Source organism: Nipponia nippon, unplaced genomic scaffold, assembly GCF_047370975.1.
Source record: "Nipponia nippon isolate SJK-2023a ecotype South Korea unplaced genomic scaffold, ASM4737097v1 scaffold_7, whole genome shotgun sequence".
Lineage (NCBI taxonomy): Eukaryota > Metazoa > Chordata > Aves > Pelecaniformes > Threskiornithidae > Nipponia > Nipponia nippon.
The window spans coordinates 18600311-18617784 of record NW_028262391.1 but is presented as its reverse complement, the minus strand read 5'-3'; the positions used below and the strand labels follow the sequence as shown (position 1 = coordinate 18617784).

General features: G+C 35.8%; 1 protein-coding gene across 1 annotated transcript in view; it reads right to left on the bottom strand.

Moving 5' to 3' along the window:
• The window catches only part of DNER (delta/notch like EGF repeat containing), a 134870-nt gene that overhangs the window by 43833 nt on the left and 73563 nt on the right, over positions 1 to 17474 (bottom strand). The window contains exons 5-6 of the mRNA XM_087739533.1: positions 8742 to 8887; positions 1667 to 1820 (exon numbers count right to left, since the gene is read on the bottom strand). Of these exons, the coding sequence (XP_087595659.1) occupies positions 1667 to 1820; positions 8742 to 8887 (300 nt within the window). The remainder of the gene's footprint in view (positions 1 to 1666; positions 1821 to 8741; positions 8888 to 17474) is intronic.

Below are 17474 nucleotides of genomic sequence, written 5' to 3'. Positions count from 1 at the left end.
TTGTTAAAGTGACAGTTAATCCTTTGGCAAATTTATGAAACAGAATAGAGTACATGCGGATAATAACATCACATCATATTTTCAGAGCAGTATAAAACCAGGTCATTATATAAAAATCCAAATATAAATCCCTTTCTCGCTGCACATTTGCTATAGTGACTTTAAGCAAAGAGAGAAAAAGTGGAAGTCCTAGAGGCAGAAAAAGTATAATTAAAAGAAACGTCTTGGCCTTTGGAGAGAATGAAGGGGCCTTAATAATTTGCCATTGCTGATTTTCTCAACTGCAAGGTTCACAAAACAGTACAGAGGGTAGTACACAGCAGCCACATTAAAGCATCACTTGAGTTCACCTGCTTCTGGCTCAGTCATTTTTCAGGCTGGTACTTACATAATGTAGAGCAGCTACAAGTTTCTCTAGTCTGTGCTGACATGCATTAGGGTATAGAATAAGAATATTCCCATCTTTAAGGGAATATAAGAACACCCGCTTTGGGGCAGAATAAAGGAAGTATTGCTACACGTACCTTTTATATACATTTAATGCACACAAACACCCACCCAGCATTAAAGCCATTCAATAACCATTTAGATACAACCATTAGAAACCTGACCTTCATTTCTCCATCTGCTTTTTATGATATAGCTTTTATAGTCCTCAGATCTTAGGGCCTATTCTGGAAGCATCTTCCTTTTTCTTTTTTTTTTTTTCTTTTTTTTTTCTTCCCTTCAGATAAGTCCCCTTTCTCTCTAATATCAACTGACCAGTAAATGATCTCATAATTTATCAGCCAATACATTACAGAAATGAAAATGTACAGTAACATGTTCGTAGGAAGCAAAATAAATTACTTGCTACTCATCTTAATCTGAGCCAACTTTTCTTTTTAAATAATTTCAGAAAATACACATTGAAGTTACTGTTCTATTATGATAACTGAGTTTGTCTTTGAAATGTAAGGTTCAGATAGCAGAGTTTTCTATAATAGCCATTTTGTAAGGTTCTTCCATCCGCATGTGTTTCATTTACCCTTCATCATACGACCATTGTATTTAGTTTAATTTTAATTTCAATTAAGATGTCTATATTCGTTTGATCAAATTTTGAAAGCAAATGTTCTTAAAATAACTTCAGAGAACTCAAACACTTGTTCATAAATCAAACCCACAAATTACTCAGATTAGTTTGTGCATTTTAAAAAAGTTTTCAAAATTTAAGTTGATTGTGAGGAACAATCCAACAACTGCATAGTGTGGAGAGAATTTTCTTACATTTGATTGGTGCAACTGAAGGAAAGAGTTTACTAGTTACAATGAATGTATGTTTATTGAAAGATTAGTCATAATGCATACTTAAAATCTATATTGAAAAGAAAAAAACAGATTAAGAAAAAGCTGATGTAAACTAAATTTTGGTCATCTTTTCTTAGTAGGTAGAGTTCTATTAGTTATGAATAATTCAATCCTCAGGTTATGGTTCGATGTGTGCTTTCAATGGCATTGTTCCCAGGTGAAGAATTTCCACAGCCTTTTAAAAACTGCCCTTATGTTGGTTTTGTATTTTCCTTCTTTCCTAGCATCTGAAGTTGCACAGTCCACTGCTCTGCAAAAGATATGCACCAAATGTTAAAACAAAAATGCATTATTCAAAGCGTAATACAAAACCTACCAGCCGGGCAGCTGCAGGTGAAATTGTTCCCGTCGTGTTTCTGTGCTGCATCAGTGCAGGTTGCGTTGTTCTGACAGGGCTGGCTCTGACAAGCATCAAATTCTTCACACAGGGAACCCTGATACTCATCCTCGCAGTCACAGAAAAAAGTTGCCTAAAAACAAACAGGTTATGTACTTCACAATGAATTTTTAAAGATGTTTTCATTGACTACTCTACTGAACAAAGATGTTTTTGTTGTTTTCCTGTTCATGACAACAGTAGCTGCCATAAATACATCAACTGCATAAAGTTACTCTTTGAAATACTAAACCTGCACCAATTCTTCAGCTAAAATTTTTCATGATGTCAGGGAATTTCATCTAGACGAGGAGGCTGGGATCAGATCCCTAATGTCTAAATCACTATAAATTTTTTCTTCCATTCCAAAAATTATATTTATACACTGGAATAACTGTCAGAATAAATAATGTGCAGATTTGCCACAACAAAATCCTACTACAAAGATGCACCCTTTATGTAAAGGGCATGGCTGGGGTCCCAGAGGCTCACTTCAGTAGTGACACACCCCTTGAATTCTGTTAAAATAGGTCTTCTTCTGGACGTATTTGTTACTTTCTCCAAACCTTGCTGCTTAATAAAAGATCAAGAACACTACACCTCTTAAAGATCTTAAATACCTATAGTTGGCATGACATGGCACATTTTTGTTAGTAATAAAATAGTTAAGATTGGATTTAAAATAACTTTTAGGTTGCTAAGATTGCCAAGGAAGTCTCAAAGAATGGAAGCAAGGAAAGCTTTCTCATCTGTAGTATACATTTAGATTAAATATCTTACTTTCTTTGTTCATTAAACACTAGATGGCAACATCACTCACTCTCATACATTTCAAAGCCAGATCATTAGGGCTGGAACGCAGCTGTCCCATGCGCAAACATTGTAATGCAAAGTACAGAATGTGCACGGAACTAGAAACAAAGAGATGGGGTTAGTATTTTATCTTCTATTTTTTACTTGTGTTTGCTTCATATGAATAAACAGCTGTGACCTAAGTAGAAAAGAAAATTATCACCTTCATGCAAATAAAAAACTTTACTCGCTAAAACCCAGATTTCATTCTTCCTTAAAAATATTACACTCGTAGAGTTTAAACAAGGATTAATACTATACATCTCCAAAACTCAAAATGATGAGTATGTTATTTATCTGGAGTGCCAGAAGTCCCTGCTAAGTGTACAGTCTATACATGTTCTGGTAGTTGCCCAAGCCCCTTCACAAAACAGCTCTGAATATCTCACACATTAGCAATGACAGGTTTCCAAACAAGGCTGTAGTTCAACAGAAAGGAAAGACAGGCGAGCAAAACACAGTCAAAAATTATTATAATCACATAGCACAGTAACTTACTTTGAAGATAATTCATATAAGCTACACAGGGAAGAACAGAGGGAAACAGATAATCACTTTTATTTAAGAACTAAACAATTAACTAAATACACAGTAAGTATTTCCACATTTCCATACAGCATTGGCGGAAAACGCATCAGCACAAGGATCACTTTGGTCCCTAAAGACAACAGGGATCAGTGGTTCAAAGTTAGTGGTGTCCTCAACATCTTATATCATCTGAGTCATGCAGTACCATTGTGAGTATGTAGGACCAGGACCCAGGTAAAGAGGGCACATAAACATGCTGCCTGCAGCATCCTTCGCAGCTGTTCTAACTCTTACTGATACTAAATTATGTTACTAACTCAAAGTGTTTGTTGTGTGTTCCTGGAATGGAGTGTTGAGTGCAGACTTAATACAAAATCAAGGTTGCTGCCTGTCTCAGTAACTCACCTGTTCTGGATGAACAAAGTGAGATACCATACTATGAAAAAAATAATTGCTTTTTTCTTAAAATTGGCATGAATAGAGCACGGGGAAAGATACAAACACTGTACCTAGATTCTGTACCCTGTTTGAAGAGATCAGAGTCTTGATCTCATTTAAATGTGTTTCTGGTCCTTGCATATACACTGAAAATGAGAACAGGCTTATCTACGTCTATCTGATGCTGAAGACATCCCTAAGCAAGAGAGCCAGGTACACCATCTCATCAAAGTTAACCCTGTCAGAACAGGGAGGTACCATGTTTGTTAGGTAGGCTCAGGTTCGTGGTTGTTTTATGCTAGATCTGCGAGTAAGATGCAAAGTACATCACTACCTGAACCCTTCATCAGAGAGGAAGGGAATGTCTGTACTGTCCACACAGACGCAAACAGCATGTCTCTGCCTGCACTAAAATCTCATTTCAAAGCAATGGAAACTAATTATTATAATGTAAGTATTAACATATTTAAACAATGCAACAATCAGTCATTACCTCAACAATATTAATGAAATAGAAAGTTAAGAAAAGCTCAGAAAATATTGATATCTCTCTAAGAGTATGATATAGGGATCAATTTACTATAAAGCGTAGTTAACAAAATGGGTTTTGAAAGCAGAAAAGAAAAGCATTGTAACACTTCAAACTGAAATGTCTAATGACAGGTAACAGTTCTGAGATGCAGACAAGTTTTTCTGTAGAGAAGATTAGGTGTCATCGTTTTTATTAGGCATGTCATCTTCACTTTTCCCAAATGATATTATTAATTTTTTTCCTGAATAGATGACATGTACTAGCATATTTGAGGAAAACTAAGACAAGAAGAAACTACACACTGCCATAATGCTAGTATTAAAGTCACTATCTAAGAATTCCAAAACAATCTACTATCAATAGACAGTTCATCTGTGTATTTTACTTGATTATGGAGTGCAAATCTATCATATATCAACTTGGATGGCAATAAAATAAATTCTTTAAAATAATTTGCTATTACCCAATCCAATTGTCTGTAAGTAACATAAAATAAATGCACTTGGAATATAGCACTTTTTTCCCTATTTTAAGTAAGCAGAGTAATAACATGCTCATGAGATTCTAAATTTCAGACTAAAGAGACCATAAAAGCTCACCTTTTTTCTTTTCAAACTATAGTAAAGAAGCTGTTAAGATGACCCGAACAAAATGAATGTCTACTCGCTCTTGCTGAGAAAGACTTTCAGTACGCATTACAACTCACAGTGAGTTGCTATAATATTTGAGCAAAACATTGCTGTACGATAATTACCTATTTTGTATTTAGGACTGTATTGTACTGAGGAAACTAAGTCCATATGCAGGAGAGCATGCCTTTCGGTATACATGAGGCTTTTTTGTAATTTTTATAATTAGCCGTTCTACAAATATAATCAAATATAACCCAAAGCTTCTAGCCCATACAGAAGACATGGAAATCATCGCTATTCAGTTCAATACATTCTTTCTCAGTGCAGGCAGAGGCCAGTTATTTTTGTGTAAATCTCAGAGGTTCCAATTCTAGCAATAAAATTTCATATTTACACAGTCAGCTCTTCCATATTTTACATGGCAAAGTCAAAGTTATGGAACAGAGCAATCTGTGAAAGAAATAATTTTATCCCCATATGTAAGCAAAACTGTGGCTCTCAAATCCAATGGATGGCCAAAGTTCACGTTAAAATCCTACACAGAATCAGAAATTCACACCAAACAAATCTCTCTCTCTGGGTTAATACCAAGATTTTTCTCTTCCATTCACAGCTAACTGGTTTGAGGACAACTTATTTTGGTGGAAAGAAGAGTATATAAATGTGAAAGTGGTATTTATACGGTGATGATGCCAAGACCAGTATTATCCTTCTGACACATTCCCACTTCCATTGTGGAAGAATGGCAAGTATGGCAGCAAAGCAGGGGTACAAAGCTCACACAAAGGAAGGAAAAGGCATCACTTCAACTCAGCATCACCTCACTTCGCAGAGCTTTGTTCAAAATGGTTAATTTTATGTTCCTTTCAAAAGCAACAATAATTGAAAAAGAAAATCTGCCATTGAAACTTCCCATTTCACATCCACACTCTATAAAAAACATCTAGCTGAGTAGAAGCTAAGTTATATATCAGTAAGGAATGAGTAAAAACTGGCCAAGACTTCGAGGTTAGACCAGAATTCATTTGTTTATAGTTTTGTGTGCTCCATAGATAACAGTATGCCACTGCACTTATATCACTGCAGATTGTTAATCACATTTAACTTTCTCATTAAGCAGATGTGTTACTACATTCTTTTACATTAAACTAGATTTGGAATAAAACTATGAAGTACATAAAAACACAAAGACAATCATTAATCTTCTTGGCACTGGAAGCAATGACTATAGCCAGCAGAGCTCTTCGCATAGAAGGCCTAATACCATGAATAAGCTTTCTTCTAAGAAGTTGTTTTGCATCCTGCAAGACTAGATTGTGCAAAACAGAATGAATTATAGATAAAAAACAAACAGAAAATCACAAAGGGCATGTTGTAAACCTAAAGAAAATTAATGTTTCAGTTCTGCAAAAAGAAGTGCAGAAGATGCATCCTGTGGGAAACCAACACAACAGTTGGTACATGTCAAGCATGTAATTTTGGCAGATGTTTGCTCCATCGTTAGAGAAATCACCAAGACATTTTAGGGCATATCTCACCTAAGATGAGTTAAACAATGGCAAAACCACCCTGCTTAATGAAATATGCACCTTCTGTTTTTACCTATGTTGCTTATGCTGGGCCTGAATCAGGTTCTTGGCTGAAGTTCAATTATGTAACTAACAGGCTAAAGTGGAAGGAAAACTGACAGATTTAAAAAAACCGTTATGGACAAACAGACAACATGACATATTTATTCCCCCTGGAGTAGGAAGCTGGACATAAATTATCTACCTCTGGAAACCCTGTACCTGAAGTTTTAGTGAGTTACCCCAGCCTGGCAGGCTACCTGGCATAGGTTTGATGGCCCTCAAGAAGATCACTGGGGACATTTCTCATTTGTTCAAGTTCTAGAAATTTCAGGAGCAGTTTGTGACAGTGAAAATACAAGCAATTACATTTCTGAAGTTAAAATTTTATTTGAAGATAAGAGATGTTGAGAAACCTGCTAATTCCAGTTCTTTGACTACCATGAACTGATAGATGCCTCTTCAGAAATGGGCTTCAACATGATTTCTATGTTCCACAGCTTCAGGCACAGGTGTGTCGGTCAACTACAGCCTAGTGCATGTTACATCAAACACACTGCCTTAATAAATTTTCCTGTTACTACTCTTAGGTTCAAAGAAAGAATAGGTGAAAAGATATGAACAATACTAAATTTTTGTATTCATTTTCCAGGGAAAGCAACACACTACATGTGCATGAGAGGCAGTCATTTATCACTAACAGTTCTAGTTTTAACACATAAAACTTTCAATGCTAAGATTACAGGTGGGGATGTACAGGTACTGATTTCTCTTTTTTTGAGTGACATAATACCTCCTCTTTCTTGCCATGAAGCCAATTTGTCTTTCTTTTCAAAGATTATTTTATTATACTTGCGATGTCTCAAAGATTTATAAAACATGGGTAATTATTAAAGGCCATATATGCATTTTCCTTGACACAGAAAAGCATTAATGCTTCTGCATAGATACAGGAAGTAATTTATTTTTATTTTGTAACATATGACATGCAATAAGAGAAAGAAAGTAGAGTCATAAAAATGGACAAACAACATAAAAAAAATAGAAAATAAGACTATTTATCAAAGGCTTTAACTCTCAACTTGACAAAAAATGGAAAAAGAAGACATTTTGTTATGCTGTTATATATAGGAAATTTGAACATATTATTTACATAAATCAAATTCAGGATGCTGAATTTATAATATAAAAATGTTAGATATAGTGAAGCAGAAAAACTAAACTGGACTATGAAATAGGACACTGTATCTGAATGAATAATTTATTTGGATAACAGCCAGCTGGTATGGTAAAATAGCACTTACTTCTAAACGCATCTTGCAATAATTGTGTTCGCACATTACCTGAAGCATTTTAAAATTTCATTTTTGAGAAATAAAGTAGATGCTTATTTTTTCCAGATGTTAGCACTGCCATGCGTATATAGATTACTGCAGCAATTTAATTATTGTTGTTACAATTCAAAACGTCATTTTTCTATCAAACATGCTTATTGAGAATTTAAATCGGAAAATGGTAGCAGATGAACTAACAGTGAATTCCCTAAATATGCCAAATTTTCTATGCTCACAGCAGGCTCACAGCTGTTAATATTTACTCAACAGTTACTACTGCTTTTATCTCCCAAATGAATATTAATAAAACCAAAGATTAACTGTGCATATTTGTGCTGTAAATTATTTAATCCCTGAAATAAAATCAACATGTATAGAAGGTAACAAAGAATAAGGGATCTCATTCACAGAAGGCCAGTCTGGTTTTGTAAAAGCAGTATACAGACTGCAAATTTAACACATTTGGTTCTTATTTTCTCATGTTACTAGATCACACAAAAAATTCACAGTGGCCAGTGGAATTGCTGTCGCTGTTGTAATCTCTCCATGTAGTAGTATGTAAAGGAGAAAGCCGTACAGGAAAACTTCCAGACATTACCAAATTACTTCATTCTGTTTCTTCTCATAATTATGCTCAGACAATTCCATTGCACTGATCAGTGATTTCTGAGCAAGCAATTATTGAGACATAGAGAGATAAGTACTAGATTAAATCAGACCTAAAACCAAAAGAAGGTTGAAGACTTAACAAACTGGAACATACTGGTCTGGAGATTGGGGATCCCAAATGCCCACCACATGCTCCTCATCTCACAAAGAAATATTCTTGTATAGTGACAGTAAGATGCAATACGCATTACTTTATACCTAATTTGAATAATTGCTTTTATTGCCAGGGCAGGATATGAATCTTTGCATCTTATATCAGTCATTTTCTTACTTTTAAGTGCTTGATTTTTAGGAACAGCAAATAAAAGCATTGTTATTATTTAGTAACATCTGTGAGCTTTTGAAGCCTATTACACAGCAGCAAGGTATGCACACACTCAGAGGACCAAGTACAATTTACCCTGCATTTATATTATCACGGAATTTCCACACTACAGGAAGGTCTTGATAAATTCACCTTACCTCATCTGGTTTGGTGATACATTTTCCTTTCCCCGAACACTGGAGGTAATCTGAATGGCTTCCCACAGGCATGCAGGTACTGACTTTCACTATCACAGTCAAGCGTAGAGCCACAATGCATTTAGTAACTGAATCATTCAAAAAACCTTAAAAAAAAAAATTATTCTTACTATATGAGAAAAGACACTAATACATATTAACGCTCTACTGCTAGACAAATAAATAAAACTGAATTGAAAGAAACTGCCAACTAAGAACATCATTGCTCATATTTCATACACACCTATCTAAATTTAATGCATATAAAGACAAATTAGAATATAGTTTGGAAACAAACACTCATTATATTGATTAACAAAAGGAAGGCAGGCTGGTGAAACAGATCTACCTCCAGAGCTCTAATCTGCTATCATTTTTTAGGTCTCTAATAATCAAATGCTTTGGACTGCTATCTTTTTGATAAGTTAAAAATATATTTCCTTAAGTTTTTTAATGACAAGGAATATTAAAATCAAATTCAGTGGAGAAAAATGTTTAAATTAATTTCTAAAAGTCACTTCAGAGCTAGAAGGCATAGAGATCATGAACTGCATTACAGCATTAACAGATGGACAATCCCTTTGGCTGCATTTTTTATGAACCTTGCAAGAACAGACATACACAGCTTAACAGTATTTATTTGTATATTTACAATACAAGTATTATTGAATGCCTGTTCTGATCACCCTGTAAGGTGATATACCAGGTATAGACAAACATAACATGAAAACGGGAACATTTGACAAGGAAGACGAAAACTCATGAATCTCTGGCTAGCCCCTGTAATTGCATGGAATTAAAAAAAATGGTTAGAAGCTATTAAAGCACACTGGAACATAACAATATCCCTATCACCCATATTTCTAACAGATATAGCTGGAAAATAAAATAAAGAACAGCAGAAAAGATAAAATGAGGCCCATACACAGCTCATGAGATACACAATTAAATCAGAGTTCATGTCAAAATACATATAGCCTGCTCCTATACTTCACTTGTGCTCGAACTGCATTGTTCCACCACAGCGGTCAGACTCCTGGGTTACAGCCCTTCCGTGTGTGGCATCAGTTAGCTGCTTTGTTCTGGGAGCTTATGGCGGAATAAATGTGCAGTGACATAAACAGCGTGGGTTTGGTATAGTGTACACACTGTATGCAGAATATACGCATAAAAAAAGCAAAGACCTTTCCATAAATTGTCAAACTTAAATTTGACTTCAATATCCTTAATGTAGGTAGACTCCTAAGGATCTAAGACTGTTTGTAGTATCAGTATGGAAAGTCACAGACATAGAAGCATTGCAGAATTATACTTTTCTTTAGAAATTAATAGAGAGAGAACTTAAGTAAAAATGGATGCTTTTCTAAATCTAAATATCCTTAATTTTAAAAAGAATGACTGTAAATGGATGTAGGAAGTGTAGGACATACAGAATTTTTTTTCTAATATTCTAGAATCCATTTACAGCCTAAACCTCAAAGGAACTTCAAAGATGCAGTCTAGCTTCTTGCATTATAGACTGGAGAGAGAACAATATTTAGTCAAGTAGAAAAAAGTTAGTACAAGATAATATTTATAATGAACAGTAATAAACCAAAGTTTCATGAAACACACTGAACTTCAAGTGAATTCTCTTTCCAGAACAGCTGCTAAACATTATTTACATTCTGCATATGAGAGTTTCAAGTATGACTAATTCTACAAATACCATAGAAAATCATATGGAAGACTTCCATTCTTCGTTCTTCATTTTTAGATTGCACTTTTTAAAATGCTGCATCCTTTGAACAATTAGTTGTTTATGCTAGAAACAATGATCCCTAAACCATATCTTCAAAGCAGGAAAATCTCATGTCCAATACAGATGTCATCAGCTTGAGTATAGCCTCTACAAGTTAGCTAAATATTCTAAAAGATCAGATTAAAAAAAATGTATTGGGTATAGTTCCAAATGTCTAATGGTCTGTTTTGGCTAGTACAGATTACTGTAATCTGCTGACCTCTTCAAAGCAAGCCAATTTATTCTGGCCTTAATACACACCCCATATTTTTACCCATCTGTTCAAAGATGCAGCCAGAATTATTTCCTTTAACAATTGAATGCGATTGTCACTGGCAGTCGTGCAATTATATGTGAATGCTTGGAAGAATGTGGTATTTCGAAAATGTCTTTGGGTTCACATTTACTTGTCTGAAGCAGATTGTTACATATTCTTCAGGACAGTTCCCTAAAGGAATATTAAATCAAACTTCTTTGTACTTTCAATCTTGTTACTATTTTGGTATCAAAAGCCCTCAGGCAAACCACTGAAAAAAAAATCATTATTCTCACTGGAATGCCACATATTTTCCTGTAATTTCTAATTATCTCATCTAATTTCCAAAGACTAGAAAAATAAAAACACGGCTATTTATTTTCACTCTATAGAAGTTGCATACAACTTCCTGAGATCTCTAGGTTTTAAGGCTAGAAGAAGCTTGGCTGATCATCTAAATATGACTCTCTGCTTAACTCAGGTCATAGCACTTCAATTAATTCCTTCTCCAATTCCCGTAACAGCAACTGCACTAGAGTGAGTTTTAAGTTCTATTTTTAACTTCTAGGTAGGAGAATAATTTCAGAAGCATGTTTACAGCTCCCTTCATCTCAGGTCTGGAGAAAAATATTACAGCTGTTTATTTCAAAAGGTTATTTTGTTCAGTTTAACCTGGCTGGTTTTCTAAAGCTAGTTAAAACAGTGACATCAGAACATTTTAAGTTGAAGAATTCAGGGTTGAGCTATTTACAGTAATATTACGGAAACAATTTTAAAGCCTAATAAATCATAATATGATGTGAATAGTCATTCAGACTGCAGAGGAGGCATTTTCAAGCTTTGTGCACACACATTTGATAGCCTGAGAAATGACTGCATAATTTCATTCGCAGTACGCATGATAAAATACACTACAGCTCATTCCACCCTGGTAGCTTCACCTGCTTACACCTAAGGAGCACAAAGTATGTATGCTCCTGTTTCTCTCACATCAAGAAAGTTAAGAATGAAAAACAAGGAATAAAGTCAAAATAAAAGATGACAGGTGTCATCATTGTGTCCAGGTGCTTTCAGCAAGATCATCTCATGCCATTCAGATTACCACTACTCAAACATTAATCAATTGTAGATGTTCTAGACTACACAAACTAATTTGCTTTCTTCGCAAACCCCATTTCTGATCAATACCTTCCTTCTATGCACGGCAGACTGCAGTCAGCAAGCTGGTCCATAGTGGACTGCCAAACTAAGGAAGACTGAAACTAAGGGGCCATCAACTGAGAACATTATCCTATTGCATATTATGCTAATAGAAGGCATAAGACTGAACTACAAATCATAACTAACTCTTGGTATGCACTCAATGCTATTACACACACAAACACTCTTGCCTATTGCAATTGGCTCAAATGTATTTCTCTGTATTCCGCACAGTGAATATAGGTGTTCTAACATATATACCTATGGTTGAAACAATAGATTGTCATTTTACACCAGAAATACAGTAATAGTTCTGTACATTAAAGTTCCAGTTCACAAAAGTATATGTCTTTGAGTCCACCTAAAGGTTTCTTGGATGAGAGAGAATGACTGCCAAGGGGTTTGGGCACTCATTTACAATGAAGCATCAGTCCCCAAGTTTTCAGCTTATTTTTAGCCTGGTTTCCCAAGGAAATGAGACAGCAGTGGGATGTCTATCAGTTTCCATCTGTTCTCTTTTTCTCTCTCAACACTTTCCCACATCAAAAGCTTTTGGGGTCAGCAGCCAACATTTTGCAAATCAGTGGAGTTCTCAAAGACACTAAGCGCCTACAGCTTCCCTGCACAGTATATAACCCTGGCACTAAGAGCATTGGTAAGTCAAAATGGGCAGGAAAACAAAAAAGGGCCCCAGAATAAGGCGACGTCATTTCTCCACCCCATTCCTGGTGTACAGTACAGTCAGTTATTCGTTATTTGGAAAATGGGAAACTGGGATATATACAAATGGAAGAAAAATGGATAGTATCAGTCCTTCAGGAGCAAAGCAGTGGTATTGGGTGTGCCTATACCACATCTTCAGTTCACGTTATGTAGTAACATAATGAAGCTATAATACTTTCAGAACTGATTTCAGCTTCCAGAAACAATACAGCTGCTATTAGTGCATACTGAACCATACACTTTATGAGCCTTAGTGGTCCAGGATAGAAGCTACATAAGTGTGACTGCTAGTTCATCCACAGATAATGGAAAGGTATAGAATTAACCTTAAGTGTAAAAGATCCAAGAGGAATTTTCTGTTTGACCACATCTCTCACATCACAGGAGAAAATGTAATCCAGCAAGCTAAACAGGAGTGGTCAATATGCTCAAACTTTTCTTTTGTGGACATTGAACTTTGCAGACATAAGAATAATTTAAAGAAAGGAAGCTAGGAAAAAAAAAAAAAAAAAAGAGAGAACTAAATTTTTATTACAGTACTCACCAGAAAAACGATAAAGACTTGAATTCTAGTCTTTTCTCCTAAAATTTATGTCCAAATTTTATCCAAAGATTATTTCATTTTCATAACACTTACACTGTCCATGTATCATATGGTATAGCTAACATTCAAGACTATGAAGACCACCACAGGGGCCTATACTAATCAACACCATGCTTAAGTGGCTTTTTCGTTCTAAGCATAAAGTAGTAAATTCAGTTTAACTATACAAACCAATTTCCCTCTCTTATCACATGGTATATCACAATCTCAAATAGCAGTTATTCATCTAGCAAATCTAAGAGAGCTCAATCCTTCTACTCATTCATGGAAGTCATGTTCAACTCATTTTAGAGACCTAACAAATGAAAAAGCATAACAAGATGTTCTCATGACACACTTGACTGTGGAAAATTTACCTTTACATGTTGAAATAGTAGAGGCATGCTTTTGATTTACAAATAGACAATCATTTATCACCTTTTTCATGACCCTAATGGTGAGGGCATTAAGGCCTATCAGTACCCTCAGGGCCCTGACACTAATACTGTTCTACTGAATTTGAAAAAATGGGTCAGGAATCCTTTCCTAGTTTGTCTTAGGATGATTATTATACATAAGCAGAAAACAAGAAGTGAGAAACAGGTAGTTATTGACATTCACAATCTTTGATGCAGTACTTCTGTGACATCAGTACCACAGGATACTTGTACAGAACATCTGAGATCATTCTCTAATGATACTGCTAGGCAACATAGCATCTGGGGATATAAAAATGCAGCTGCGATAACAAAACTGCTATTTTGCCCACAAATAGCACTATTTATAAGTGGTACAGCTCTCCCAAATTCTATATATATCAGCACGCTTACTGTGCTTTCTCACAGAAGCCTTGGTCAGATACTGCCTTTAGAATCATAGAATCTTAGAATCGTTTAGGTTGGAAAAGATCTTTAAGATCATCAAGTCTAACTGTTAACCTAGCACTGCCAAGTCCACCACTAAACCATGTCCCCAAGCACTATAGCTACATGTCCTTTAAATACCTCCAGGGATGGGGACTCAACCACTTACCTGGGCAGGCTGGTCCAGTGCCTGATTACCCTTTCAGTGAATAAATTTTTCCTAATATCCAACCTAAACCTGCTCTGGTGCAACTTGAGGCCATTTCCTCCCATCCTATCACTTGTTACTTGGGAGAAGAGGCTGACCCCCACCTCACTACAACCTCCTTTCAGACCGATAAGGTCTCCCCTCAGCCTCCTCTTCTCCAGACTAAACAACCCCAGCTCCATCAGCCGCTCCTCCTAAGACTTGTGCTCTAGACCCTTCACCAGCTTCGTTGCCCTTCTCTGGACACGCTCCAGTACCTCAATGTGCTTCTTGTAGTGAGGGGCCCAAAACTGAACACAGTACTCGAGGTGCGGCCTCACCAGTGCTGAGTACAGGGGCACTATCACTTCCCTAGGCCTGCTGGCCACGCTATTTCTGATACAAGCCAGGATGCCATTGGCCTTCTTGGCCACCTGGGCACATTGCTGGCTCATATTCAGCCAGCTGTTGACCAACACCCCCAGGTAAACTATACTTTTGAAAGTATATATAGATTTTAGTGAGAATCAGTTCAAGAAGTGTTTCAAATACTTTATTTTTCAAAAACATACATGAAACAACAATTTAAAGAATTTTGTTGTTGTTGTTAAGTTACTTTAAAACTTCTCATTGCATTTTTTTTCTTCTCCAAATAGATATTACAGTCAGTTTAAAAATAGATATGCTTTCTCCCTTCACTACCAACACTGAAAACTCATCCTGGGCTCTGAAAATGAAACATATGCTTTCTTTTCAGACAATCACCATTACAGGGATAAAGATAAATGCACTGCTGGTCAAGTTATATTCTCAGTAACATTTTTGCAACGCTTTCAGGGGCAGATTGACAATGATAGGGTTACACAGGTATAACAGAAAGCAAAATTTGGGTGTCAGAAAATTTTTACCAAAACTTTGGGAAGAAATAGCACACAACTTGGCTTTCAAGCTGGACCTCAGCTTTGCAGGACTGACAGTTAAAATATATTTATGAACTGAGCAAACAAGTTGGATTCTCTTAGCATACAAAAATCCCCAAACACATGTTCCATTACATTTCCTCTATAACAAATGGCAATTTCTGAATTTCACTGTTACTAAACAATTACCCAGCTTAATAGCTTGACTGGACCAAAACCCATGATAGGATTATGAAATAGTGAGCTTGTAAGAGTACACTTACACTTATGAAACCTCCTGCATACAGCTTATTAAGGAGATGTGACAGTAGCTTAGAATATGACCTTCTGTCACGGCTTCAAGGACTCTGCTTACTGTCCAAAATAATGGTGAAAGCCCAGTGAAGGGTGACAAGACTAATCTTCTAATAGATTTCCCATATCACAATTTCCCTGTTATGTGCTTCTTTATCAGCATCCCCACAATGCTACCAAGCTGGCAGTGAACTATTTTGGGCACAAATGTAGACCACCAGAATCTCTGATACCACACTTCACAAAAGCCGTTAAGTGTGATGGAATACAAGTGACATAGCTGGGACTGCAATAATGGGGAGCTGCAGTAGATTGGATGGCAAGGTTAGCAAGGATTTATCCATAGTGACTGGTTCAACTTAAAGACTCATGAGTGGCTACCCTACTTTTAAATACACTGTACCGTATGTTATGCTACTAGCTGAAGATCTCAAAACATCTTATAAGCATTATTAAAACGTGCCTCACATTTTCCTTTAAATTATGCATTAGTACCCTTATTTTAAAATCCGGTTAAACAGTCTGTCCAAGATCTCACAGTGCAAATAACCACGTGATCAATTGAATGTAAATATTTTGACTGTGAATTGGTCACAAAAGTCATATTTGAAGAAAGAGAAATCTTAAAAAAAAAAAAAAAGACATACAAAAGGTATTTCGCCAAGCATTACAAATTTGAGCAGATGAACCTCCAAAGATAGACTAGAAAAATAATTTCCCACTGTTGCTTGCTAGAAGTAGCAGTGAATAAAAATTCATTTTGAATAATTTACTGATTAATTTTTTTATACATTGTATTATGTTTTAAGCTAACATCTAAATATTTTTTACTCTTTAGAGTAGTCTTTAATTAAATAGTCTAATGTTTACATCTACTTATATGTGAGACAAGGTACACATAACTTGATCACGAAGGGTAGGGCAGGATATTGATTTTTATTGTATTTATAAAGATACCCTTTCTTATATAGCCTAACAGCATTCTTCAGAATGGTCTGGATTTCTGCTGAATGCTTAACTTTTTGCCTTATAAGGCCATCTTTTAAAAAAGCCATTGAAATTAACACTTCACTGAACTTTGTTCGCACTTCTGCTGCTACTACTGTTTATCAAAAGGCCATTTTCTGCAAGGTTAGCTCTTATGCTCAGAACCCCAGGGAAATGTTCACAGTTGAGCACAATACTCAATACTGCCTACAATAGGGCCCTTCCAGGCAAATAGCACACGTAAAAATGAAAACCCCATTAACTGGAGCATTTGTCACCAAATTTCCTCACCAGCAAGGCTGACTTTTACACACACACACACGTTACTGCACGTCAGCTGAGCAGCAGAACTACGCCAACACTCCCAACTGCAGCATGTGCAAGGCAATGTGATTTAATTTAGTCCAGAGTGAAAGAGGGTTAAGTCAAATGACTGCACATATGCCATGGGCTAGGAGCTCACACAGATGCTCAGCTGACACATGGTAACTTGTTAAAGCTAGAGTAACTTGATTACATGGCTTTCAGTGAATTCAATTCACACATCTCCTATTATGAAATAAAATTGTCCTATTTCATTTTTGCTTAAGTTAAAAACAATTTCAACATGCAGCAAACTGCTTTCTTTCAATGGAAATACGTGCATGTTTTAAAGACATGTAACAACACAAAACACACCATCCAAAAGACAGAGTAACAACTTGCCTCCTAATCTGAAATTCTATAGCCAGATAAAAGAGCTAGAAAATCAGACTGACTTGTTTCAAAATATCTCTCTAGATTATTTCTTTTTAATATAGTATTTTGTACACTAAGTTTAATTTTACCTATTCAATATACTGCAGTCATATTAGTGGTGACCACTTGTTAATATATGATGAGATACTGCAAGGAGATTCAT